General features: G+C 54.0%; 1 protein-coding gene across 3 annotated transcripts in view; it reads left to right on the forward strand.

The window, feature by feature from the left end:
- GSG1L (GSG1 like) overlaps nucleotides 1–26,953 on the forward strand; it is a 200,358-nt gene that overhangs the window by 59,549 nt on the left and 113,856 nt on the right. For 2 of the 3 annotated variants that reach the window (XM_080682039.1, XM_080682041.1), the window contains exon 2: nucleotides 7,672–7,719. The exons of the other annotated variant lie outside the window; for it this stretch is intronic. In XM_080682039.1, coding sequence (XP_080538165.1) covers nucleotides 7,672–7,719 — 48 coding nt within the window. The remainder of the gene's footprint in view (nucleotides 1–7,671; nucleotides 7,720–26,953) is intronic. 3 annotated transcript variants of the gene reach the window in all.

Consider the following 26,953-nt stretch of genomic DNA (forward strand, 5'->3'; position numbering starts at 1 on the left):
CTGTGGGTTCAGGGGCACAGTGGGCCTTTGGGAACCTCTCTTCCTGGGAGCAGATGCTGACTCTTGTACCTTCTTCATCTGAGTCGCTCACCGTGAGCCAAAGGGCATCAGATGCCCACGGGTTTGGAGCAGACAGTGGAGGTTCAGGGCCCCCAGGCACAGGCCCCCAGGGAGCCCATGCACCCCTGGAGCTGCCGCTGGGAGTGTGGAACTCTTGGTGCTGAGCTGTCCCAGCTGCACCACCTGGTGACTGACGCAACCCCTTCTGGCCCACCTGCAGCCAGCACGGTAGAAACACGGCATTGGTGACTCTCACCTCTCACAGGCAGGAACGAGGAAGGCTAATGTCGCATGTCTAGTAAGTGATGGAGCCAGGCCCCTTCTCTGAACCCCTCACACCACCCTCCCTTCCGCCCCCCCGTGATAGCGGTCCGCGCAGCCTCGTCTCTCCTCCATCAGCCTGTGGAGGGCCATGTCCTGTGTCCCCCGACCCATGTGTGGAGATGATGACGATGAGGGCCACCATCTCCTGAGCACCCACTCCGCTCTAGGCATCGTGTCCCAGCTCTTTGCCCATGTTGAGTCTTGACAACATCCGTACAGGTGCTGTGCCCATTTCACAGTCCAGGAACTGAAGGCCCAGAGAGACTGGGGACTCGTGGCAGGAAGTGACAGAGCCAGGATCTGACCCTGACTCCAGAGCTCAGGCCCTTGCTCACTGCTATGCTGCCCCACAAACCACGCTGTTGCGAGAAGGGGTGTCCAGGCCAATAGCATGCGCTGTCATAGAATGGCTTCCTATTGTTTTTCTGACGTTGAAAGTAGATGCTTTTACAAGTCAGATTGGAGTGTGACTGTCACCCTGGCTGCAGGTTGGACTCGCCTGGGAGCTTTTAAAACCCCATTGGTGTTGGGCCCGACACTGACCAATTGCACTGGGGCCTGTGCGGGTGGGTCCGGGGCTTCCCGGGGCCAAGAACCGCTTTGCTTGGATGACCTTTAGGGTTCTTCTCAGCTTTCAGGTTCCACGGCTCAGAGAAGGCACTGTGCTCCGCTCCACGGTCTAACTGGCCAGCCTCACTCTAAAGAGATAAAGGCATTTGTCTTCAGTTTTACGTCCAAACAAAACTCCCTAGTTAAATGCATAAATTTAATAATAATTGACAAAGGTGTTACTGTCTTAAGGGCCACTTCTGAAAGCAATAAGCCAATATGGTACAGTTTGATCTTTTCCACAAATGGGTAGCTGACCTTTATCATGGACAGTCAGGGTTCGAAGACAAAAATCCCTTCTGTGCTTGGATTTCAGTCATTGGACTTGTTGCCCATTGAAATATCCCGTCTTTCTTCTGTCCTCACTATGACTGGCCCTTAACCCTCAGCACGGCCCTGCATGGGCAGGGTAGGCCAGGCCACGATGGACCATCTCTGCGCAAGCTTCTTCGGTTCAGTCTTGTCCGTGTGGCGGAAATGGAAGTGTGAGAGCCCTTTACGCTGAGGTTGGTGGGTTTCCCTGTCTGTGTGAGCTGTATTCCCAGGGATTCCTTTCGGGACCGAGCAGCTCTGCACAGTGGGAACAGCTGGCTGGGGAAGCCCGAGAGCGTGGAGTCTGGAGAGTATGGGCCTGGGTTGAGTTCTGCTTCAGCACTTTCTGCCTGTTTGGTCTTGGGCAAGTCACTGAAACTCAGAGCCTCAGTTTGCTTGTCTCTACAATGGGGCTTCTCAGAGCTACATTGCAGGTTATAGGTTTAAGGAGAAGGCAAACACACGTTTAAAAATAAACCACACAACAAACTAGGAATAGAAATAACATCCCCCACCTGATAAAGAGTATCTATGAAAAGCCTACAGTTAACATCATATTTAATGGTACAAGAATGAATGCTTTTCCCCTAACAGCAGGAACAAGACAAAGGTATCTGCGCTTGACGCTTCTATTCAACATTTTACTGAAGGTTTTAGCCAGAACAATTAGGCAGAAAAAGAAACAAGACATTGAGATTGGAAAGGAAGAAGTAAAGCTATCTCTCTTTGTAGATGACATGACCTTATATACAGTAAATCCTAAGCATCCACTGAAAAACTATTAGAACTGCCCTGTATAGGTGGCTCAGTTGGTTGGAGCATCGTCCTATACACCAAAAGGTTGCGGGTTTGATTCCTGGTCAGGGCACATACCTAGGTCGCGGGTTCGATCTCTGGTTGGGGCGAGTATGGGAGGCAACAAATCAATGTTTCTCTTTTTCTTTCTTTCTTCCTTCCTTCCTTCCTTCCTCCCTTCCTTCCTTCCTTCCTTCCTTTCTTTCTTTCTTTCTTTCTTTCTTTCTTTCTTTCTTTCTTTCTTTCTTTCTTTCTTTCTCCCTCTTTAAAAATTAATAAACATATCCTCAGGTGAGGATTAAAAAACCTATTAAAACTAGTAAACGATTTCAGGAGGATTGTAGCTACAAGGTCAATATGCAAAAATTAATCATATTTATATACACTAGCAAGGAACAATCAGGAAGTTAAATTAAGAAAACAATTCCATTTATAATAGCATCAAAAAGGATAAAATATTTAGAAAAAATCTTACGAAATGCAAAACTTATATTCTACAAACTACAAAGCATTGTTGAAAGAAATTAAAGATCTAAATAAATGAAAAGATATCCCATGTTCATGAATTAGGAGACTTACTATTGTTAACATGGCAATATTCCCAAGATTGATCTACAGATTCAATGCAATCCTTATCAAAATTACAACTGGCTTTTTTCATAAATTGATAACTTGATTCTAAAATTCATATGTGAATGCAAGGGGCCCAGAATAGCCAAAATCATTTTTTTGAAATATATTTTTATTGATTTAAGAGAGGAAGGGAGAAGGAGAGAGAGATAGAAACAATGATGAGAAAGAATTATTGGCTGCCTCCTTCATGCCCCCTACATGTGCCCTGACCAGGAATCAAACTGTGACCTCCTGGTTCATAGGTCAATGCTCGACCACTGAGCAACACCGGCCAGGCTAGCCAAAATCAATTTAAAAATGAAAAGCAAAGTTGGAGGACTCACACTTCCCAATTTCAAAACTTACTATAAAGCGACAGTAATCAAAACAGTGTGGTATACATAAGGATAGATACATACATCAGTGGAATAGAATTGAGAGTGCAAAATAAATCTTCACATTTACAGTCAATTAATTTTGACAAGGGTGCCAAAATAATTCAATGGGGAGAGACTAGCCTTTCAACAACTGGGACAATTAGATGTCAATATACAAGAGAATGACATAAATAAACGCTAAAGGTAAGAGTGAAAGTTATAAAACTCTAAGAAAGAATAAGACTAAATCTTTATGATCTTAGATATGACAGAAAAGCACAAGTAACAAAAGAAAAATTAGATAAGAAGTTTTTAATTTAAAAATTAAAAAAAATTTTAATTAAAAAATTTAAATTCATTAAAATTTAAAACTCTGATACCTCAAAGAATTCCACCAAGAAAGTAGAAAGACTATTCACAGAATGGGAGAAAATATGTGAAAAAAGATGTATATAAGGTACTTGTATGCAAAATATATAAAGAACACATACAACTCAATAATAAAATGACAAATAATCCAATTAAAAATGGGTAAAGGGACTGAATTTCTCAAAAAATGGCCCAGAAGTACATGAAAAGATGCTCAATATTATTAACCATTAAGGAAATGTGAGTCCAAACCACAATGAGATACCACTCCCCACCATCAAGGTTGCCTACGATCCAAAAAGAGAGACAATGACAAGTGTTGACAAATATGTAGAGAGATTGGGACCTCAGACATGGCTGTTGGGAATGTAAAATGGGGTACCTCCTTTGGAAAGCAGTCTAGCAGTTACCAAAGATTAAACATAGGGGACCCAGCATTTTCATTCCTAGGTATCTACCCAAGAGAAATGAAAACTTATCCTTATAAAAAACTGTACATGGATGTTCATAAACAGTCGAAAAGTGGAAACAAACCCAAATGCCCATCAACTGGTGAATGGATAAATAAAATATGGTGCATTTATATAATGGAATACTATTCTGCAACAAAAGGGATGACGTATGGACACACACTGCAACATGGGCGACCTACAGCCATGATGCCGAGTGAGGGAAGCCAGAGCAGGCACGTCTAGAGAGAAGGGAAATTGGCTGGTGGCTGTCCAGTGCAGGGAGGGTGCGGGGGAATGGAGACTGACTGATAGCATGGTTTTTTTGGAGCGGGGTGGCGGGTGATGAAAAAGTTCTAAAATTGGTTGTGGTGATGGTCACACAACCTTGGGGATATACTAAGAATACACTAAAAACCATTGGATTATATATTTTAAAAGGATGAATCATATGACATTATCTCAATATCTCAATACAATTGTTAAAGAAAAAGAGAAGGCCAAATACCTAGAACAGAAATCTTCAATAGCATCAAGCTACCCAGTGGTGGGGGGAAGGCACTGACAGCAGGGGTGGGGGGCGGGGTCCAGGAGACCTGAGCTGCCGGGAGGCCTCTCCCTTGGGCCCTGGGCACAGAGCCTGGCCCCACAATGTTTGAATTTCTTTTAAAATCAGAAGAGAAAAAAGTAAACTTTTAGGTGAAGAAAAGATGTAATATATGTTAATATATTCAGTTATAAAATATAAATTTTAATTAATTTATTTTTATTTAATCCTCACCTGAGGATATTTTTTCCATTGATTTTTAGTTAGAGGGAGGGGGGAGAGGGAGGGGGGAGAGAAAGAGAGAGAGAGAGAGAGAGAGAGAGAGAGAGAGAGAGAGAGAGAGATGAGAGAAACACATTGATCTGTTGCCTCCCACACGCACCCAGACTAGGGATTGAACCTGCATCTGAGTGAGGTACGTGCCCTTGACTGGGAATTGAACCTGCGACCCTGGTCCACGGGCCGACGCTGTAATCACTGGGCACACTGGCCAGAGCCTGAATTTTTTATTTTTATTTATTTTTTATAAAGGAAAGGATGCAAAGGCAAAAGTGCCTGGGACACTGCGGTCTTAATGCAGCCCTGGGTGCTGGTCCGAATCTGGCCATTAAAATCTCCCCTCTCTGACTTTGAGAAAACAATATGAACCTTAAATGAATTTAAAACAGTTCCTTCAAAATCCATCCATTCTAGCTCATCATCTACTTTCATTTTCTAAATCCTCCCTCCCAGCTTCTGGCTGCCAGCAAGCGTCTCTCAGCAGGTGATGATCTCGGTACCACGGGCTTGCTGTGCGGCTCAGGCTGGCACTCAGCTCCGAGCCCCCACCTTCCGCATCTGCACAGGGAGGCGAGGTTCTGTGCCTCAGTGTAGAGCATAGAGAGGAAGCCAGCACAGCACAGGGGCGGGGGTGGGGGGTGGAGGGGCCCACAGGAGCGGTGTCCACCCACCGTGGCCCGTGACCCGGAAGGGATCATATGAGAGAGGAGGCTTCTCCTTGGCTTAGCACTCAAGGCCTTCGTGATCTGGCCTCGCCTCCCTTCTCAGCATCTCCTCCCTCCCCCATGTCTGCCTTTGCCTGTCTGTGGGGCTGGAAGGAAGTTCAGGAGCCTAAAGGGGCTTCAAGGGACCTTCTTAGACAAGAACTTAGGAAGCTCTAAGCAGACACAGGAGGTGACAATGCTGGAAGCTCCCAGATCTTTTTCATCCCCTAACTCACAGTGGTTCCATTCTGACCCAAAATCTATCTCCTCGCTGGGTCAGCAGAAAACGCCTTAAACCAGGGCCTGGGAGCTCACTCTAGAGGTCATCCAGTCTAGGTCTCAGGGGCCAGCTGGGTGCTGTAGGTGAGGCTAGAGGTAGAGCCGCAGGGAGTGGTGGGGACTGTGGCAAACGGGAGCCATGTGCCCAGCTAAAGGGGCAGCGTCTGCCCCGCCCCATCTGACTGCTGCTGGGGGGTTGTGGGCCCAGCGTGGCCTGCTCTTCTGGTTCTTCAAGAGAAAGCCAGAAGTCTGGATTTGTAGGCCATCGTTTCCCTATTTTTAGGACTCTGTGTGGGCCGACAAAATGTGTTTGTGAGGTGGGGAGCGGGGCGGGGGGTGGGGGCCAGTGTGTACTCCCTTTACAAGAAAGGGCCAGGCGGCTGGGCCGTGTCTTACTCTCACTGCATCCTTGGTGGCCAGCACAGGGCTGGGCATCAAGGAGGCCTCAGAGGAAAGACTGAAGAACTGAAGTTTCTTACAGGCACAACGTTTGGGTGCAAGGCATTCATTCATTTATTATATTCATTTATTCATATGCCCCTTCGATAAGTATTGACTGAGCACTCACTATGTAGCAGGCACTACTCTAGGGGAAAGGGGTCCAGTGGGAAAAGATGGGGAGTGTCAGGGGAGAGTGGAACGTTAAGCAGATTAGTTAGGAAAGGCCTCCCTAGAAGGCAACATCCGGGAAAAGTGATGGAGGAGAGGAGGGATAAACCATTCGGCCATCTGGGGGAAGAGTGCTCTAGGTGGGAGTAGCAGCCCGTGCCAAGGCCCTGAGGCAGGGATGTGCCCGGCCCATTTGAGGATCAGCAAGGAGGCCATCGTGGCTGGAGTGGAGAGACCCAGAGGGACGATATTACTGGGAGGTGAAGTCAGGGAGGTGATGGGGGTCATATCGCACAGGGCTTGTAGGCCACGGTGAGGACATAGGTTCTGACTCTGAGTGAATCAGGAATCCTAGGAGGGTTCTGAAAGGAGAAACATCATCTCAGGTTATAACAGGACCCCTCTGGCCACTGTGTGGATAAGGGACGACACAGGGAGACCCGGGCAGAGGCTGCTGCAACCATCAGGTGGGGGACGGTGGTGCTGGGCCGTGCAGGTGATGTGAAATGGTCGGGTTCTAGGTGTCCTGGGAAGCTGGAGCCACAGGCCAGCTGTGGGGGTGTGAGGGAGAGAGAAATCGAGGCTCTGGCCTGAGCACCTGGGTGGTGGGGTTCTATCCACCGAGCTGCGGATGCACTGGGGACGTGGCGCCTGCCTGTGGGGCTTACAGCATGTGGGCCGTCCACCCACCAATCACACGCAAGGAAGATTATCAGTGACTGGGTGCCCTGTAGGAGAAGGCACGTGCCATGGGGGCTCATAACAGGGGTAGTGTGTTCCGGCAGGGGGCGCAGGTGTGTGAGGCCCTGGTGGTGGGAGGGAAGGCGAGGGCATGGGAGCTGAGAGGAAGGAGGTAGGGGTGAGGGTGGAGAGGCCATTGGAGGCCAGTCCTGGGTCCACGTGAGCAATTCAGGCTTTATCCTTCGGAAAAAGATCAAAGGGTTTCGAGCAGGTGTGTGTCTGTGTGTGCGTGCACGTGTGTGTTTGATGTGATCAGAGCTGTGTTTTCATGACATCCCTGCGGCTTCAGTGCAGAGAATGGATTGGACAGAGGCCTGGCGCCCCGTGAGGGGCTGTGGCCTCACCCTGCTGGGCCCGACCGATGGTGGGAAGGGACAGGGCTCGGAGAAACAGGACTGGATGGGCTGGGAGGTGAGAGCAGAGGCGGCATCACAGCTGCTGCTCAGCCATATTCCGCAGGGACAGTCTTCCCAGGAATAAGGGCCAGAGAAAGAAGCCACTTGGGCTAGATGCTCGGGCCCCTGTCCACAGGCTCTCGGGAGGGGCGGCGACAGCCTGCAGCGCCTTCCTCTCACGTTCTGAAAAGCCTTCTCTTCTTTTCTAAGGTGAGACATGCCGCAGCTTCATTGACCTGGCCCCAGCATCGGAGAAAGGTAAGCGTGGGCCCCTCCCCTCTCCACGTGTGGGCCGCCCCCTCCAGGCACGGCCCTGCCCGGGGGCTGCCTAGTCTGTGAGAGCACGCCTTCAGCACTCTGGCCCGGCTCAGCCGGACCCCCTGCAGGGCTTGGAGCTTCTCCCGACATCAGCATCGGTGAAGCGCGAGAGGAAGACCGTCCTGCCCTTCCTGCCCGTGGGCGGTGCTGAGAGGCGCCACACTCCCGTCACGTCCAGGGCATGCTGGGACTGTAGGAGCGAGGACGTGAGAGGGAGCTGGGGTCATGTGGGTAGATATGTGTGTCCATGTGTGAGCATGCGTGTGTGTGTGTGCACGTGTGAGTGTGTGTGGATGTATGTACTCCCGTGTCCGTGTACAGTGACAGGTGGCTGGCTGTGCCTCCTTCTGGAGACACCAGACCTTTATTCCTGCTTCTTTCATGAGGCCCCCGGCCTGGAGAGGTTGCGTCTTCGTGTTTTACTGGCCTCATAATTTTACTTCCAGGGCTTGGCGGCCACGCCGAGGACCTTCTGGCTGTGTCTATAAAAATGCTTACCAGGAGGCTGAGTGGGCTGGCTCTGCAGCCAAGCTGCTGAAAGCCTTTCATGGACTCCTGCCTCTCAAGCACTTGAGCTGCCCCTGGGGGTCAGTGGGGTTTGCTGGTGGCAGCGCCGGTGGCCTCTCCCCGACCTTCCGCTCTGGCCCTCCCAGAGGCTCCTGCGGAGCGAGGCCTCGCCGTGTCCTCACCACACTGTCCACTCCACAGACCAGAGATGAGCGACTTGCTCAGGGCCCACAGGGAGTCTGGGCCAGTGCTTGAGCCCAGGCGTGCTCTCCTGCGAAGAACATTCTTCTCCCAGGCTCTCACCCCTGCACCTGCTGGCTTCGGGACTTCCTCCTGGTCTGCAAAATGCGAGTATAATCATGACACAAACACTGCCTGGCTCCATGCCATGCTCACCATGTACCGGGTACCATTCTGAGAACTCCACGCACATTGGCTCATTTAACCCCCATTTTACAGATGAGGAAACTGAGGCACAGAGCATATTATACCACTCCTGGGTGTGACCATAGGCCTCAAGGATGGTTGGCAGCTGGTTGTGCTGGAACTGGCCCAGTGAGGTTTTCGGGTGCACGTGTGTTTGAGACTCGCTAAGGGTACATGCTGTTTCCTCTGCCTGAACTGCTAGTCAAGGTTTCCCCTGGCCATTGTCACCCAAAAGTGACCTGTTCATCTCTCCAGAAGTGACCACAGCGTTTGGGTGAGGTAGAAAACCTTCATTCCCTCGCCAGGCCTCAGGGGAGCGCCTCTGTGTGCAGCCAGTTTACACTCCTGAGCACCAAGCACGTGGCCAGCTCTGGGCTGGGCGTTGGGGAGCAAGGGTGAACGAGGCGAAAGGCCACCCTGCCGGAGGGGGCTGCCTAAGCACAGGGACCAACACGGTGGAAGGGCTGCAGCCGCAAACAAAAATGCCCCTTTGCTGGACAGGGCTGCCCCTCAGATCCCTGCCCAGAGTCTGTGAAGATGTTTGGGTTTCCTCCTATTGTTATAGTGACCAGATTCCCCAGTATCGATTTGTCAAGGTGTGAAGTTCCCAGTTCCTAAGCCCCAGGTGGGAGCTTATCCTCACAGGTAGACAGACTCTCACTGGGAGTGAATGAAGAATGAATGAATGAATGAATGAATGAATGAATGAACGAACGAATGAGTGAGTGAATGAATGGATGGATGAATGAATGAACTGAGCTCCCATGATTCAGATTTGCTGCCAGGCTGCACTGTAGCATCCTCATTGCAGTTCCTCAGTGCCCGTCAACACGGTGGAGACCATGTAGCACCGAGAATGAACCGTGTACCACCGCCCCCAGCAGCACGGATGTTGAGCAAAAGCAGCCGGGTTCAAAGGAGTACACACTATATGATCCCATTTCTGAACAGCTTGGAGCAGGCAGAATGAATCTCTGCTGTTAGAAATCAGGACACAGCTGCCCTGGAGAGTGGGCGTGACTGAAGGCGGCGTGCGAGGGCCCTGGCAGCGGGCGGCACTCGGTTCCCTAATCTGGGGCTGGTTACACGGCTGTGCTCCGTTCATGCCAGCTCCTCAGGCTGCACACCTGCCATGTGTGCACTTTTCTGTACACGTGGGATGCGTCTGTAAAAAGTAAAGGAAAACTTCCCCACACTGAGTTCTTGTTATCTTTGGAAATGAAAACGCTTTCATGGCTCCCAGACTCACCCAGGACATTTTAATGCAGCTGGCATGGGCCTCCGTGATCCAGGGCTTGTCACTCCACCTCTTACGATCCGTGACGTGGACCTTGTGCCCCAGCTCTGCCTCCCCACTTGCATGCAGACCCCCCAAACTCTCCATCATCTCTCATGCCCCTGTGCCTTTGCACATGCTGTGTCCTCTGCCTGAACTGCCGTCACCACCTGTTTACCTTGCAAACTTCTATTGATCCTTCAAAACCCAGCGTAGACATGACCTCTTCTGAAATGCCACCCTGAACCCCAGAGGTACCCACTGTGACTGGTTGTGTTAGCACCCGTCACACTGCATTGAGGTCATCCCCTCCAGCAGACTGGACGCTCCCTGAGGACAGGCACTGGCTCTTGTCCTTCCTGTGGCTCCCGTGCCCCAGATGGGTTGGCACACAGCAAGAATTTAGTGAACGTTTGTTGAATGAAGAAGGAACAGGGCCACGTTACAGACATGAAGTAGTTCATTTGGATTCAAAAACCTGGACCCTGATTCTGAGGCCACAGTCTGCTCCGACCCACCTGGGCTGAGCTGTGTGTGTGTTAAGCCATCCCTGCTCCCCGCCCGTTTCCCAGTGCGCTGGGATTTCTGGCAGCCACTCGCTGCCAATTTTTGTGGAACAATCTCCAAAGCTTGTAGGTTTCATTTGTTTGATGTTGCAGTGCTGTGTAACAATGTGGCGGCTCCTGGCCACAATCCTGAGTCTTGCCTGAGTCATTTCTCACTTCAGTTTCTATAACGGTCTCTTGTTGGTTCCCTCAACCTCTCTATTCTCCGTCTGAAATCTATTTACAGTTCTGCTGCTCACTTAATTTATTTAGTGCATTTTATTGATTTATGCCATGGAACTGAAACGTGCATAGATCAGAACATGCTGAGCAGGGAAGGGGGATGGCCACCAGCTCCCACAGCTGCCCAGACTGTGATGTGGGAGCGACGAGTGGGCCAGCCTGCTGGCTGCAGCCCGCACATGCGGGGGCCAGGGCGCCCTGTGCCTGCACGTCCATCCTGGGTGATCTTTCACCCCTGGCTGCCTGGGGACCACCCACAGGCCGTGGCTCCTCGAAGTCCCCCCTCGCCTGCAGGCTGAGTCGGTTACTCCCGCTCTGTGCTCCCAGGTCACCAAGTGGCTGCCTGTGGTCCAGGCCTGACAGCATGGGAGCTCTGCCTCTTTCATGCCGAGACAGACAGTGCAGGGCACAGGCAGGAGACTGGTCCCTGTTCCCGCTCACCTGCCCTTCCCAGCCCAGATGGAGGTAGCTCTTGTACCCGCTGGCTGAGGGGGGCTGTCCATCACCTGAATGGCCCTGGCCCATCTGCGGAGGCGGCCGAGCTCGGGTCCTCCCGCAGAAGGAGATCATTTCCTGGTCATTATCCGTAAACTCACAACAGGCTGCACCAGCTGTGCCGATTAATCCTCGGAGGCAGGTCAGACAGCCGCCTTGCTATCAGGAATGGGCTGCAGTGACCTCTGGCCACCTCGCCTCAGGCCAGCTGTCAGCATCTCCTGCCAGGCGTGTGCCAGGAGCCAGCACCTGAGGAGAGTCACCTACAGCTTCTGCTCTTGAGGACCCTCCTTCTGGCGCCACCTCTATGAGACGGGCCCAGCGGGGGGACAGAAGGCTGTGCGGAGGGTGCCACGTGGGGAAGGTCCCGAAGGAAGAGTGGCATTCCGTCTCGTGGGCGAGGGGCTCCAGGGGAGGTCATTCCTGGAGAGTGAGTGGCACGTGCAAAAGAGTGAGCCGCGGAGTCCTCAGTGCCGGGCCCCAGGCAGATGTGCCTTGGACATTTGCTGAAGGACTGAAGAGTGGGAGGAAAGTAGAGCCCAGAGAGGTTAAGTGCCTTGCTCAAGGTCACACAGCAAGCGTAAGTCAGAGTCAGGCTCCAGGCTCCTGAAGTCTTTTAAACAGCACCCACCGCCCTGCTAACTCCACCCATCCTTTCTCACCCCCCACGTCCTTCCCACCTTCCCTCCGGCCTCCTTTTCTCAGCACCACTCGCGGCCGGCCCTCCTCCCTCCTTTTGAAGTGCTGGTTCCACCACTATCCGCGCTGACATTCTGGATCCCTCTAATTACGCGCTCTTATGAGAGGTGATTGAACCCCTCTGCCTGGCAGAGTGCTGCCCTGGAGATCACAACAGCTAATAATTGCTCTAGTTGCTCTAATTCCAATTATTCAAGATTATCTTTCCAAGTAATTAGGTGTCAGGCCGTCTCACCTCCACACTCTTAGAGGGTGTCCCATCAACCCCTAATGGTGACCAGCCTGCATGCTTCATAACTGGAAGCAGTTTCTCTGTGGTGGGGAGCCTGCTCAGTGTAAACAGGGGTAACTTAAATTTCCAGACGACTCTGTGTCTTAGCACACTTCGGTGAGAAATTACCTCGGGCACTCGAGTCTGGCCCAGGGTCCGTCTGAGCGGAGGCTGCAGCAGCATGGGGGCAGGACTGGCCAACGGTGCCGGGTCTGAGGAACCTGAAGGAGGGTTCCTTTCCACTCCCAGCAAAGTCCTTCCCTGGGCTGATTGCTCCCGGATTTCTCCCCAGATCGGGATTTACAACAATCCATTTGGCCAAGGCCCTGCATTCTCTAACAGCCTCCACTTTAGACGCCTGGTGATTCTCTCAAGGGTAGTTAGACACACAGTGCAAACCATGGCCACCGCGTACAGGGCGCAGGACACCGGCTGGGCTCACGGCTCCCGCTGTGGTCGGTGTGAACGGTGTAGGCTGGGCAGTGCACACCCTGTAGGACTGCATGTGGGGGCCAAGGACACAGGTTAAAGGTAACAATCACCATACCACACCCATACCCCCACCCCCACCCCCACCCCCACCCACACCCACACCCACACTCACACCCACACTCACACTCACACCCCCACCCCCACTCACACCCCCACCCCCACCCCCACCCCCACTCACACCCACACTCACACCCCCACCCACACCCCCACCCCCACTCACACCCACACTCACACCCACACTCACACCCACACTCACACTCACACTCACACCCCCACCCACATCCACACCCACACCCACACCCCCACCCCCACCCACACCCCTACCCACACCCACACCCACATCCACACCCCCACCCACACCCACACCCCCACCCACACCCACATTCACACTCACACCCACACCCCCACCCTCACTCCCACCTACACCCCCACCCACACCCCTACCCCCACCCACACCCACACCCACACCCACACCCCTACCCACACCCACACCCATACCCACACCCACACCCACACCCCCACCCACACCCCTACTCACACCCACACTCACCCCCTCACCCACACCCACACCCAGCACCCCACCCCACCCACACCCACACCCCTACCCACACCCACACTCACACCCACACCCCCACCCACACCCACACCCCCACCCACACCCCCACCCACACCCACACCCCTACCCACACCCACATCCATACCCACCCCCACACCCACACTCACCCCCACACCCACACCCCTACCCACACCCACACCCCACCCACACCCATACCACACCCACACCCACACCCACACCTCGCTGCTGAGTCCTCTCCTGTGAAGCGCCGGGAATGTGTGACCCTATTTGTCAGGTGTCCTTGTTTTCATTGGTGTGATTTTATTGGTATAGTTGACAAGCAGTGAAAAGCACAGGTTTCAACAAGAAATAGGTTCCTCCACGCATCCTGCACCTCTGTCGGGACACAGAGCCAGGGCCGGGTCCGAGGGCATGTGGCTGTGCAGTCACACTGGTCCCGTGCATGGAGGGCCCTGCATTTGGTTTAATGCTCTCTGTCACTGTCCTGAAATTAAAAAAAAATTCTTATCTGGGGATATGTTTTTATTGATTTTTAGAGAGACAGAGAAACATAGATGTGAGAAAGATAGATCGGTTGCCTCCCATCTGTGCCCCAACTGGGGATCGAACCAGCAACCTTCTAGTGCAGGAGACGATGCTCCAACCAACTGAGCCACCCAGCCAGGGCCTTGGAATTCTTCATAATTTTTTTAACAAGGGGCCCTGCGTTTTCATCGTGCACCACCTTCTCAGTCTGGGCTGTGCATTGTGTATTCGCGTGCGCGCGCGCACACACACACACACACACATACACACACACCACCCCATATTATTATTCACTTACTATTTCTCCTTACATTGATTCACTTAGAAAGTCCAGTTATTTTAGCCTCGTCCTGAGCAATGATATCTGTCAGCTCATGGTTTGAGCAGCCAGGTTATTTTTTTCAAGATGCTTTGATATAAATAGTAATGATAACACCCGAACTTATTTCTGTTTTGCCAACATGTCAGACCCCGCTGATGCCCCACGTTGAAGAGGTTTGTGCTGTTGCTATGGAATGCCACAGAGGGGAAACTGAGGCCCAGAGCGGTTCAGCCACCTTGCCCAAGCCCACGGGGGTTGAGTGGCAGAGCGGGGCTGGAACCTGGGCAGGTGGCTGCAGAACCCATCACCCTCCCACTTACTGCCCCGAGTGAGCTGTTACACAGAGAAGAGTCCTGAGACTGGGAGGACAGACTAGTGAGGGGAGGAAGAGGTGAGCGTTGGGGGCGGGGGCTGAGAGGGAGGAGGGGCCCCCGCACTGCGTGGGAGGGCACTTGCCGGCCTCCAAGGGCCTTGAGCCTCCTGCACCTTCAGCCTCCTTCTTGTCCTGCTTCCAGTTCCCAGACCGGAGTCAGCTGGAAGCGCGCAGAGAGCTGGTCTCCTCCGCTCCATTTTGTAGGTAACGAAACTGAAGCCCCGACAAAAAGCTCTTTGTGGCTGCCGTGGACTGAGCATAGTGAGTATGCCTACTGCATACCAGCCCCGGCACTCACTGAGCACCTGCTGCATACCAGTCCCTTTCCGGCACAGTGTCCCACGTATCCTCTCACAGCCACGAAGTCCGTGTTCTCATCATCCCCGTGTTCAGGGCAGGAAGCTGAGCCCCAAGCAGGTTCGGAAACGTCCCCCAGGTCCAGGGGGTGGCAGAGCTGGGGTGGGAACGCAACCTCTGAGTGCCTTTCACGCACAGCTCGGCTCCGCCCGACGGCTCGGCTCTGCCCAGCACTTGTGGTCCCGGCATGCTGCTTACCCGCGCCAAGGCTCCCCCTCGTCACCTGCAAAGGGGACAGCAGCACCCACTTTGGGGACTCTCCTGAAGCAGATGAAGTGACTCAGGTGAGGGTTAGCCGGGGGTTTGGCTCAGTCAGCGCCGGCTTGCGTTGTGGTGTATTTCCCGGCTCCTGGTTTCGGCCCAGCCAGCTAGAATGCTATCTTGGAAAGAAACTCCGTTGTGTTTATTTCTACTGCACTGATACTCGACTAACCGCTAGTGAGTAATGCACAGAATTCCACTCACTGCCAGACTCCTCGTACCCCTTGATTCACTTAGTTCTTTTGACGGCTCTTTGGAGCAGGTGCGGTGATCTCTGGTTTACAGCCAAGGAGACAGACTCAGAGAAGTTGAGCTGCTTGCCTGCGGCCACACAGCAGAGTCCTGTGCTGTTTCTGCCATACCTCCCAGGGCTTTCCACTAGGCCTGGTGCCTGCTGGCCCCTCTTCCGCTTCCTAGGCCCAGGAAACTCTCCGGTCGGCTTTGCTGTGTGTTCTGACCCAGCTGGGCGGCTCCACTGGCCCACAGCTGTCAGGGGCTGCGTGCACAGAGGGTTGTGGCAGCTGAGGTTCCCGTGGCTGCTCCTCTCCCTGCACCCTCTGCTCCCCATGCACCCCATCTGCCGGCTCCTGCAGCCTCCTCATTGGCCGCCATCTGCCAGGCTCCCCTGAGGCTCTGCCAAATCTGGATGTAACACAGAACCCCCAAACACGCTGCCCTCAGCCTGCGTGAGGAGCGGCGGGGCTCGAGCCCCTGACAGCCTGAGACCCTCCCCACGCCTGGCAGCTTCCAGGAACTACAAACTCGAGGCAGAGGCCATTGCAAAAGCATGTTCCTGGAGGGCTGGACCCCCCACCCCAATGTGCTGCCCAGGAATTGGTCCCCGCAGGCCTGACCCTGGCTGTTGTCAGAACCTCTGGCCTCTGGGGCTCCTGGGCTTCTGATTTTCGGCACGTGCTGACAGAAGGCCCCATGTGGAAGGGAGTGGGGGTCTCGGGAGACGGGAGGCGGAGCAGCGGTTTCTCCAGAGCTGGTGTCTGGCTGCCTGGCCTCGTCACACATCCCCGTCCCCGGCGCGTTGCTGGTGGCCAGGGCAGAGGCACCGGTTTTGTTCATTAATTTTAATTTAAGAAATGTTGTTGGTAACAGCTCGATTAAGATGTAATTCACTTAGTATACAGTTTGCCCAGTTAAAGTGTACAGTTCAGTGGTTTGTAGGACATTCAGAGTTATGCAGCCATAACCACTATCAATCATAGATAACTTTCCTCGCCCCAAAGAGAAAGCCTGCTGTCTTTGGCGACCCCCCCTCAATGCTGCACCCCACAGACCCACACAGCCACCAGCCTCTTTCTGTCTCGGTGGGTTTGCCAATTCTGGACCTGTAATAGTGGACACAAATTCTGGACCCAAAGAAGGACTTAGGTCATGTTTTCCTGGCCCATCCACAGTGTAGCATGCATCGGTATCTCATTTCTCTCTGTGGCCTGGTAATACTTCATTGTGTGAGATACCACCTTTTGTTTATCTGCTACTTATTTAACCTTTTAAAAATCGGGAAATATAGCACCGTTCAGAAAGGTATATAAAATATAAACATTTAGTGTAACATTGTTGTAAACCCCAAGCCTGACCACCAATGTGGTGAAGAATGACCTCGCTGGCCCCATGAGCTCCCAGAGGAGAGACCCACTGCCTGGCTGATGGTAGGGCAGGGACCAGCAAAGCCTGACTCTCTTTTTGTAAATAAAGTTTTATTGGAACTCAGCCCGCCCTTCCCTGTGTGTCGTGGCTGCTTTCCTGCTGCAATGGCAGAGCTGAGCAGTTGTGACGGAGACCGTAGGGCCCAGAAACGTAAGGTGTTTCCTCCTTGGCTCTTAAAAAAAATATTTATGTATATATATATATATATATACATATATATATATATATATATTATTGATTTTTTTACAGAGAGGAAGGGAGAGGGATAGAGTTAGAAACATCGATGAGAGAGAAACATCGATCAGCTGCCTCCTGCACACCCTCTACTGGGGATGTGCTCACAACCAAAGTACATGCCCTTGACTGGAATTGAACCTGGGACCCTTCACTCCGCAGGCCGAAGCTCTAGCCACTGAGCCAAACCGGTCAGGGCCTCCTCGGCTCTCTACAGAAAAGCCTGGTGGACCTGCCCCGTGGCTTACACCACGCATGCGAGCCCAAGCACCACGACGGCGCTGGTTTCCGAGCTTTCTGGGTAAATGTGGTCACACGGGGTCAGGCTTTTTGTGTCTGGCTTCTTTGAGTTCAGCGGCTCTAACTGGGAACCACAGACGGTGCACAGACAGCAGCGATTTGTTCCTCACAGTCGTGGAGGCTGGAAGGCGCGGGCAAGGCGCTGGCGGATGGCTCTGCCTCTCGCTGCCATGTCCCCGAGGGTCCCTTTCATAAGGTCACTGGTGCCCCGCCTCCTAATGCCCCCGCAGGGGAGCTGGCACTGGGGGAGGGCACACGTCCAGGCTGTAACCATCGTGCAGCAGTCGTGTGTCCGGGGTCCTCTTGCACACACTGGCTTGCTCCTGCACGGTGCTGGGTGCAGGGTAACTCTGGAGTCCTGCTCTCTCCTTGGGAATTAGGGTGATTTCCTCTGTTTTAAGATTTCCTCGTCTGTCACTCTCTCCCTAGCAGGGCTGTGTGTGTGTTGGGAGAGGGCACAGGGCCCACGTCAGGCATCCACTCCTGCATCTGTGCTTTCTTCGCTTCCCCTGTGTCACTAACTCTAGCTGCTGTGCCAAAGGCGCCCCACATGGCAGCAGCTTTCCTGGTAAAACTGGTTTTCCCCCTCACGGGTGGGTCCGTGCAGAGCTCCGGCACAGTGCCCTCCTTCCCTGTTCCGCCTGCAACGGGGAGAGAATGAGGTGGGAAGCGCCCTGGGCCAGGCTCGCTTCATTCCCACCCTCAGTGCTCTGGCCAGAGCTCAGCCATATGGCTGCCAGGGGAAATGCAGTTTGACTGTGTTGTGCCCACAAAGAACAGGAAATGGCTTGGTAACACACGAAGTCTCTGCCACACGCTCTGACTCCCCCTCTTCCGTCCCCCAGGCCAGGGGAGCGTTCCTCAGCGTGGATGTGGGGAGAGGAGGCAGGAGAGGACATGGCCCAGACTTTCCTCTCTTCTAATTACAGTATTTACAGTAAACACTGTGGCTTTTGAACTAAAAGTCCAGACTTCTGCGATTCCAAAGGCTTGCTTGTGTGGCCTGAGAGCTGCCTGCTTTCCACTGCACCCTGCTCTGCAGCAATATGTGTGTGTGTGTGGGGGGGGGGGCGGTCAGAGATGGGGGTGGTCAGGGGTGGGGAGGGTGGAATTCACTGCAGTGGGATGGCACAGAATCTGGCTGTCTGGCACCCTTTAGTTCATGGATTCTACTTTCTTGCTCTTTAAAAAATATATATACATTTTTGTTGATTTCAGAGAGGAAGGGAGAGGGGGAGAGAGAGAGAGGGAGAGAGAGAGAGAGAAACATCAATGATGACAGAGAATCATTAATTGGCTGCTTTCTGCAACCCCGTACTGGGGGTCAAGCCTGCAACCTGGGCATGTGCCCTGATGGGGAATCGAACCATGACCTGGTTCATAGGTCAACACTCACCCACTGAGCCACACCGGCCAGCTCTTGCTCTTTTTGCAATTGGGACAGCAATACTGCTCTCAGGTGCTTGGTCCCTCACTGGTTCTCAGGGACCCCCACTGCACACCAACGAAGGGAGGACTGCTGGGCAACAAATCACCCAAAACCCAATGGCTTCCAAAGCACGAGCATTCTTTTTCTTGTTGGTGGTCCGCTGCGGGGCTGGGGCTGCCTGGGCGTGGCCCCTGCTGCGGGCTGGGCTCAGCCTGCCCTGTGCGTGCCCTGTTGTTCTGGGGCCAGCACCGACCAGGGAGTATTCTCATGGCAGTGGCAGAAACGCAAGAGGGTGAGAGAAACGGATGCCTCTCCGCCTTGGCGGGGGAATGGTACACGGTCACTTCTGTCCGTATTTCAGTGGATAGCGTAAGTCACACAGCCAGGCCCAAGGTCGGTGGGGCGGGGAAGTAGACGCTGCCCGAGAGGAGGTGCGAATGTGCTCTGCCCCGTGATCCAGGCGCTCGCGTGTGTTGTAGCTCTCATCTGTTCCCAGGCTTCCGCCATGCACCCCGTGGCTAACATCCATCCACGGCTGTGCACACCTACCAGCTCCTGCTGCTGCTCCCGCTGCTGCCTGTGTCCGCGTCGGGGCCACGGACACCAGGGTGTTTTCTGCTTCCTGTCACCTCAGATGCTGCCGCCAGGGAACCCCAGGCCTGTCCTTGCAAGGACTGCGTGCGAAGGTCCGTGGGTGGCCCCCCGGAGCAGAGCTGCGGGGTCAGAGAGCAGGATATACTTAATTTGCAAAATGAGCATCAGCTCCCACACATCCGACCCGGCTTTACCCCGCTTTCTAATGTTTGCCTGTCTAATCAGGGGAAGCATCGAGTGATGGCCCGTCGCCGTAATTTGCATTTCTCTGATTAGTAGTGCGTCGGAGAGTCTCTTCACATGCTTCTCAGGTTTGGGTTTCCGCTCCTGGAAGCTGCCTCTTCACTTCCTTCCCATAGTGGGTTTTCTGCCAGGAGGAAGGCGGGGCTGGGTGGGGAGCGGAGGCTGTCTGTCAGGACGTGTGTGGCTGAGTCAGAGCAGGGCGTCCGTGTGGCTGAGACCTCGGCGGGCCCAGCCACAAAGCTGTCCAGGTTCATCTGCTTCGTCTTGGCGTTTGTTACTTAACCTTCATTTGCAGCTCTGAGATGGGAAACTTGGCCCTTGATTGGTCCCATAAACAACCTGAATGAAGAAGCAGATGTCTAATTATTTGCTGTATTATGAGGGACCTGGGAGATGGGTCTTCTTTCTCAGGTTGCTCTGGAATCAAGAAAAGAGCCTGGCCAGTGTGGCTCAGTGGTTGGGTGTCGACCTATGAACCAGGAGGTCACGGTTTGATTCTGCATGCCCAGGTTGTGGGCTTGATCCCCAGTGGGGGGCATGTAGGAGTCAACCAATCAATGATTCTCTCTCATCATTGATGTTTCTATCTCTCCCTCTCCCTTCCTCTCTGAAGTCAATAAAAATATATTTTAAAAAAAGAGAAGAAAAGAACATTGCCAAACCATATTAGTTGAGGTCTTACTATGTACTGGGGCCTCCTACAAGCCAGATTTTCAAGGATAATGATATCACGTCAGGGCTGATATAGGACCTACCTCACAGGGTGCTTGTAAGGACAGAATTCCTTCATTCAGTCAATCGACATTGACTGAGCACCTACTATGTGCTGGGCACATGCTAGGCCTTAGGATATAGTAGTGAATGAAAGGAAAGCAATATTATCTTCTTGGAGCTTTCATCCCAATAGTGGGGTTGGGGGTCCCAGACAAGTGACACGGAGTACTTAGACGACATGCGGTGCTAAGGAGAAACAGGTGCAGGGAGGTTGCAACGTGAGCAGCCGGTGGAGGAAGGCCTCCCTGGGAAGGCGTCTTTTGAGCAAAGACCCAATGGAGGGGATGTGCCAGGCACGGGGGGTCAGCAGGGCATTGCGGAAAAGCCGGCAGAGCGGCTCCTGACACCTGGTAGGCACTCTGTAAAACGACTCTCGTTTTTACATGAGGAAGTGGAGGCTCAGAGGGCTCCTGACACCTGGTAGGCACTCTGTAAAACGACTCTCGTTTTTACATGAGGAAGTGGAGGCTCAGACCTGCCCAAAGCCTCAGGAGCAGGTTGGGACTGAGATTTAAGGAGACCCTCACTCCCAGAGGCATGCGAGTCTTAGCCCTGGCTAAGGGGTGGAGCTGGGCTCAAAGCCAGGCTCTGACACACAGGATGAGGCACCCAGGGGTGCTGCAGACACAGGGTGCCAGCTATGCAACGGCTGGGCCGCTGCTTTTTGTACAGGCTGTTTTCTGGGGTCTAATCTGGGCTGTAGGAGACAGGAAAGAAAGGGGGTGAGGTGGAGGAGGGCAGAGAGCTGGGAGCCCGCCCTCCCATTCTTCACTCTCTCACTCTGGGGCAAGTGGAATGGAATCTGGACCAAGCCTCACCTCACCCAGCTCCCCAGGAACAGACATACCAATCCCAGTGAAGGCTGTTAAAAGCCACACAACTCAGGCTGAAAGGAAAAGGGAACTTGGGGGCCCAAGTAACTGAAAAGCAACCTTCAGTGAGGCTGGATCCAGCCTCAGACTCCATCACTGGAATCTATCTTTTTTCAGCGCCTGGCTTTGCAGTTCCTCTGTTATGGCTTCATTCTCAGGCCTGCTTTTCCCAAGAGGTGGCAAAACGACTGCTGGAGTACTGGCCAGTGTGCCCAGTGGTTAGAGCATAGGCCTGCGCACCAAAGGTTGTGGGTTAGATTTGCACACAGTCGGGCATGTACCTGGATTGCAGGTTTGATGCCTGGCAATCAATCGATGTGTCTTTCTCCCATCAATGTTTCTTTCTTCCTCCCTCTCTCCCCCTCCCTCCTTCCCTTGCACTCGCTCTAAAAAGCAATGGAAAAATATCTTCAGGTGAGGATTAAATCTCACCTTAAAAAAGACTGCTGGAGGGTCTACACACAGCAATCCCAGGGAAGAGAGCTTTTCTTCCTCAGCAGCAGCCACGAGAGCCACCGGCTGACTCTCACTGGGTGAATCGAGCCCTTCCTAAAGCAACCCTGTCCTTAGGAGATGCAGATCTCTGATTGGCCAGGCCTACATCATGTGCCCATCCCTGGGGCTGAGAGTGAGACTCCCAAACCACAGGACTGAGGGGGAGAAGGGGCGGTTCCCTGAGAGGAACCAGGCGGGTGTTTTCAGAGGAAGGGAGGAGGGACTGGGTGATTGCACCCACGCTGTGAGTTCACCGTGCGCCACCTCCAAGGGCCATGGACGCTCCAGCGTGCTGGCCCACGGCACAGCCGCCGGGGAAAGCTGCAGAAACAAGCGCCCAGGCCGCCTCAGCAGATTCAGGTGCTCCAGGCCTGAGAGGGCCCGTGGCGCCACTGGTTTCTAATAGCTCCTCTGACAGTCAGGGCTGAGAGCCACTGCTCCCCCGGGTCCCCTCCCCTAATCCGCTGCGTGGATCATCCTTTTCCGACCAGGAAAGGTTTGTCAGGCTCCTAGTTCCTAAGGAGGAAAGCTAAGAGGGACAGAGACCCAGGGCCACCTCTACCCTCGGCCAGCCTCTGGCCGTGAACTGAGCTCCGGGCCGCAGTCCGTGTCTCCTGCAAGGGGAGGGGAGGGGGGTTTAGGGGGGGATGAGATCAACCCGAGGCAGAGTGTGGCTTCATCCGCATCAAAGCTGGTGAAGTTAAATCCTGCGCCCAGACCCGGTCCCAGTCCCAGACCCGGTCCAGTCCCAGACCCGGACCCGTCCCAGACCCGGACCCATCCCAGACCCGGACCCAGTCCCAGACCCGGACCCAGTCCCAGACCCGGACCCAGTCCTGGACCCGGACCCAGACCCGTCCCAGACCCGGACCCGTCCCAGACCCGGATCCAGTCCCAGACCCGGTCCCAGTCCCAGACCCGGACCCATCCCAGACCCGGACCCATCCCAGACCCGGACCCAGTCCCAGACCCGGACCCAGTCCTGGACCCGGACCCAGACCCGTCCCAGACCCGGACCCGTCCCAGACCCGGACCCAGTCCCAGACCCGGACCTGTCCCAGACCCGGATCCAGTCCCAGACCCGGTCCCAGTCCCAGACCCGGACCCAGTCCCAGACCCGGACCCATCCCAGACCCGGACCCATCCCAGACCCGGACCCAGTCCCAGACCCGGACCCAGTCCTGGACCCGGACCCAGACCCGTCCCAGACCCGGACCCAGTCCCGGACCCGGACCCGTCCCAGTCCCGGACCCAGACCTGGACCTGGTCCCAGACCCAGACCCGGCCCCAGACCCTAACGCAGCCGTGGGCAAACTATGACCCGCCGAAAGAGCGGAGGGTTCTCTTGCTCTCCCCTCCGCTCCTTTACTTTGAATTTATATTAGTTCACACAAACACTCCATCCATGCTTTTGTTCCGGCCCTCCAGTCCAGTTTAAGAACCCATTGTGGCCCTCGAGTCAAAAAGTTTGCCCACACCTGCAACCCATCCCAGACACGGACCAGTCCCGGACCCGGACCCAGTCCCGGACCCAGTCCCAGACCCGGACCCGGACCCAGTCCCGGACCCGGACCCAGTCCCAGACCCAGTCCCAGACCCGGACCCGGACCCAGACCCAGACCCAGACCCAGACCCAGACCCAGACCCGGACTGGTCCCAGACCCCAACCCGGACCCAGTCCCAGACCCGGACCCGTCCCAGACCTGGACCAGTCCCAGACCCGGACCGCCAGAGGACCTGCTGCTCAGGCCTTCACAGCGCCCTGTCGGCTGGAGGGGATCCAGGTAGAGGCCTCTCCCTGGTGTAAGGTGGACCTGAGGGACACAGCCCTGGCCTCCGTTCTATTTTCTCTCCACTCACAAGGCCTTTCTTTTCCTTAGAACTGGGCTCTGGGGCCAGGAGTCAGGGAAGGATCAAATCTCACACTCAGCGAGTCTCCCTCGGCGGCGGCATCTAGACCTACTGCATTTTCAGCACATCTTGAGGAGGCGGCAGCGCTGGGGAGGGAGGAAGTTCTGGAGTCAGATGGACCAGGGCTGGAGCCCACACTCTGGGACTGTCAGGAACCACCGCAGGGTGTTTGTGAGGATGAAAGAAGACAGTGCACGTGACGTCGCGGGCCTGGCACGCGCTGTGCACGGCCTCACCTGCTGAGCGAGTGTGTATTGAGCACCTGCTGGCTCAGGACCCAGAGAGGCCTGGGGAGCTCACAGCCCACGGGGGGAGATGGACATCCACAATAAAGTACAGATCCTGCACTGTGGCTGCACCTGGGGGGCTTTCAGAAATGTGGGTCCCCTTCCTCCCGCCCCACCAGGACATGGGCTGAGCATGAGTGTGAGCATGAGTGCTCTTCAAACTCTCCCTGGTGATCCCACTGTGTGGCCAGAGTTGAGAGTCACAGGTCTAACGGGAGGATGAGTTCTGTGAGCAACAAAGGAAATTCTCCTGGACTGGGAAGTCACGGAGGGCGACCTGGAGGAGGTGACAGGTGGACTGAGAACTGAGGGGTGGGTGTGAGCCAGCGAAGGTAGGAGCTGGGGGAGAGGTGTGGAGGAGTGTTTCAGGCTGAAGGGCCAGTGGTGTGAAGGAGGATGGCATGGGGAGGGGTTTGGGGTATGTGGAGACGTGGGAGGGCCAGACTGCACAGGACCTAGAAGTTCATAGTGAGGAGTCTCCCTCCATTGGAGCAGTTAGTGAAGTCATAGAAGGAGGTGACAGGTCAGATTCGCATTTTCAAAGAATCTCCCTGGCTACTGTGTGGAGGGTAGGTTGAAGGGGGATCCGAGTGGGCCTGGGAGACACAGCAGACATCTGTGTGAGCAAAGACGGAGCGGGTGGTTCAATGCAGAGGCAAGGGCTTGGGCTTGGCATCAGGCTCTGAGCATGTTCCTGGACCCTCTGAGCCTCATTCCTTGTCTGAAAAGCGAGGGTGGTAGTAACAGCCCCACAGTGTTGTTGTGGTAATTTAATGGGAGGTAGTTAACTGCCTGCATCCCAGGAGGCGCCTCACTGATGTCAATCTTTGCTGGTGACTCCCTCTTCCTCCCCAGTCCTCGCCCCAGATGTCAGTCTTCCAGCTCATTGCATCTGCACTGGGACTCCTTGTCACAGCGTTTTATCGGCCGCGCTGTACTTGCCTACATCCCCCACTAGATTGACCGTGAGCTCCGTGAAGGCAGGCACAGTAGCTACTTTGACCATGGCTCTGCTCCTAGCCCCGTGCCTGGATCAAAGCAAGTAGTTAATTGGTGTTTGTGGGTGAACGAATGAATGCATAAGCAAACAAATACATGGGTAACTCCTCCCACGAGTCACAGCCAGGAGCGAGCCCAGCCCGGCTGGTGGACGGGTGGCCTCCCGCACCGCAATCCTCCGTCCAGCCTTCCTTGGAGAAGAGGGGACAGGGATGGTGGATGAGGCTTTGCCACTGCTTTTCTTTGTCTTGTACTCATGACGCCGGTGTTATTGAAATCCAATTAGTGGTCCATCTTCAATTAATGTACAAAAACGTTCACGGAGCACGCCTCCTAAACCTTAATAACACACACCATTCCGTTCAGCTGATGCTCCCCTCCTCCTCCTCCGATGGTGGCCTGAGTGGGTTTTTGTCTGGGCCTCCTGGCTGCTTTCGGCTGCCACCCTGCGAGGTGCCGGCAGCGTGCCTGCAGCGTGCCTGCAGATCCGGGGCGTGCCCGCCGCAGACGGGGCCGTGCTCTTGTGGAGTCCTCGTCTTTGTGTCTTTGGGCGCTTGGTTAGTGATGCCCTCTCATCTCGTCCCCCACTGCCCTGGGCCCCAGGCCTCACATGAAAGCACCTCTGGTCCTGTGGGGCCCCTCCCTGGACGAGCAGACTCTCTCACCCCCTTCCCTGGGCAGTGACGTGGGTGAGCCTGTGGCACCAGCCTTGGCCTGCTCCCGACTGCTGTCTGCTCACCCTGCTGTACATCTGTAGCCACACCCAGGTCCTCCCATCCCCAAAGCTCAGCTCTTTTGTGTCTCTTCCCGTGTCCCCCAAAGTGTGAGTCCAGCCTCCTTCAATCAGCATTTAAACACTTTCCCCAATTTGACCTCAGTCTGACCTTCCATTCCACTCCTCCTCACTTTTACCACCCAACACCCCAATTTCTAAATGCCCCACCGTTGACTGCCCCGCTGACTCTACTCACGCTGGAACTTCAGGCTGAAATGCTGGCCCCTCCCACTGTGATGGACATTTCAAAGCCTGGCTCAGATGCCCCCTCCTTTAAGAATTTTAATCCCTTTACTCAGACGGACGTGAAATGCCCAAATGAGGAACAAAACAGATACTGTCTCCCCAGTATCTGTCCACCTTCCCCTCCTCCTTCTGGAAGGAATTTGGTGTTGTTCAGTTATCCACAGTGTCCACTCTTGGGAATGTGACCCTCTAGCCCCAGCCCAGGAGGGAATCCTGATTGGTCTAAATCAACAAGGCTACCCGGTCACCTTGGCAGCGATTGGATAAGAAGTAGGCATGTGATCCAGTTCTGCTGGGAGGCTGTGGAAAGCTTGTCTTCCTCTTAAGAAGAGATATAAGAACAGCCCGTCTTCTGCTTCACCGGGGCTGCTGCAGTCATATGACCACAGGGTCACAATCAGGACCACCCATCATCCATCACCCGCAGGGTGGCAGACACCGATATGGAGAGGACTTAGGGATGATATTGCTGAGCCGCTAAATTAATCAACCCCGGGAGTGCTTGGTTTCCGAAGTTTCTTTTATGGGAAGTAAGAAAATTCCCCTGGTGTTTAAGTGTTGAACCAGGGCTTCCTGTTTCTTGCAGACAGACACCCAGCAGGCACATAGTTGAGTTCATTCAGGTCTGTGTTCTCACTGGCATATGATACAGCCATTAAAAAGCAACTCTAAGTCTGTGTAGTCACACCAAGCAATGTTTATAACATGTACGCTAAAACTCAAGACACGAAATGGTAGGTCCAGCATGATGTAAAAATGAAAAAAGATCAGAAGATAATAATTTAAAAAATGATAGCTTTGTTAGGGTAGTAAACTTTAAAAAAATTTTATTGATTTTTAGAGAGAGAGGAAGGGAAAGAGAGAGAGAGAGATTGATTTGTTGTTCCACTTATTTATTCATTCATTCGTTGCTCCTTGTATGTGCCCTGACTGGGGATCCAACCCTCAACCTCGGCATATTGGGACGATGCTCAACCAGCTGAG

The sequence above is a fragment of the Plecotus auritus genome (genome assembly GCF_963455305.1).
Source record: "Plecotus auritus genome assembly, chromosome: 7".
Lineage (NCBI taxonomy): Eukaryota > Metazoa > Chordata > Mammalia > Chiroptera > Vespertilionidae > Plecotus > Plecotus auritus.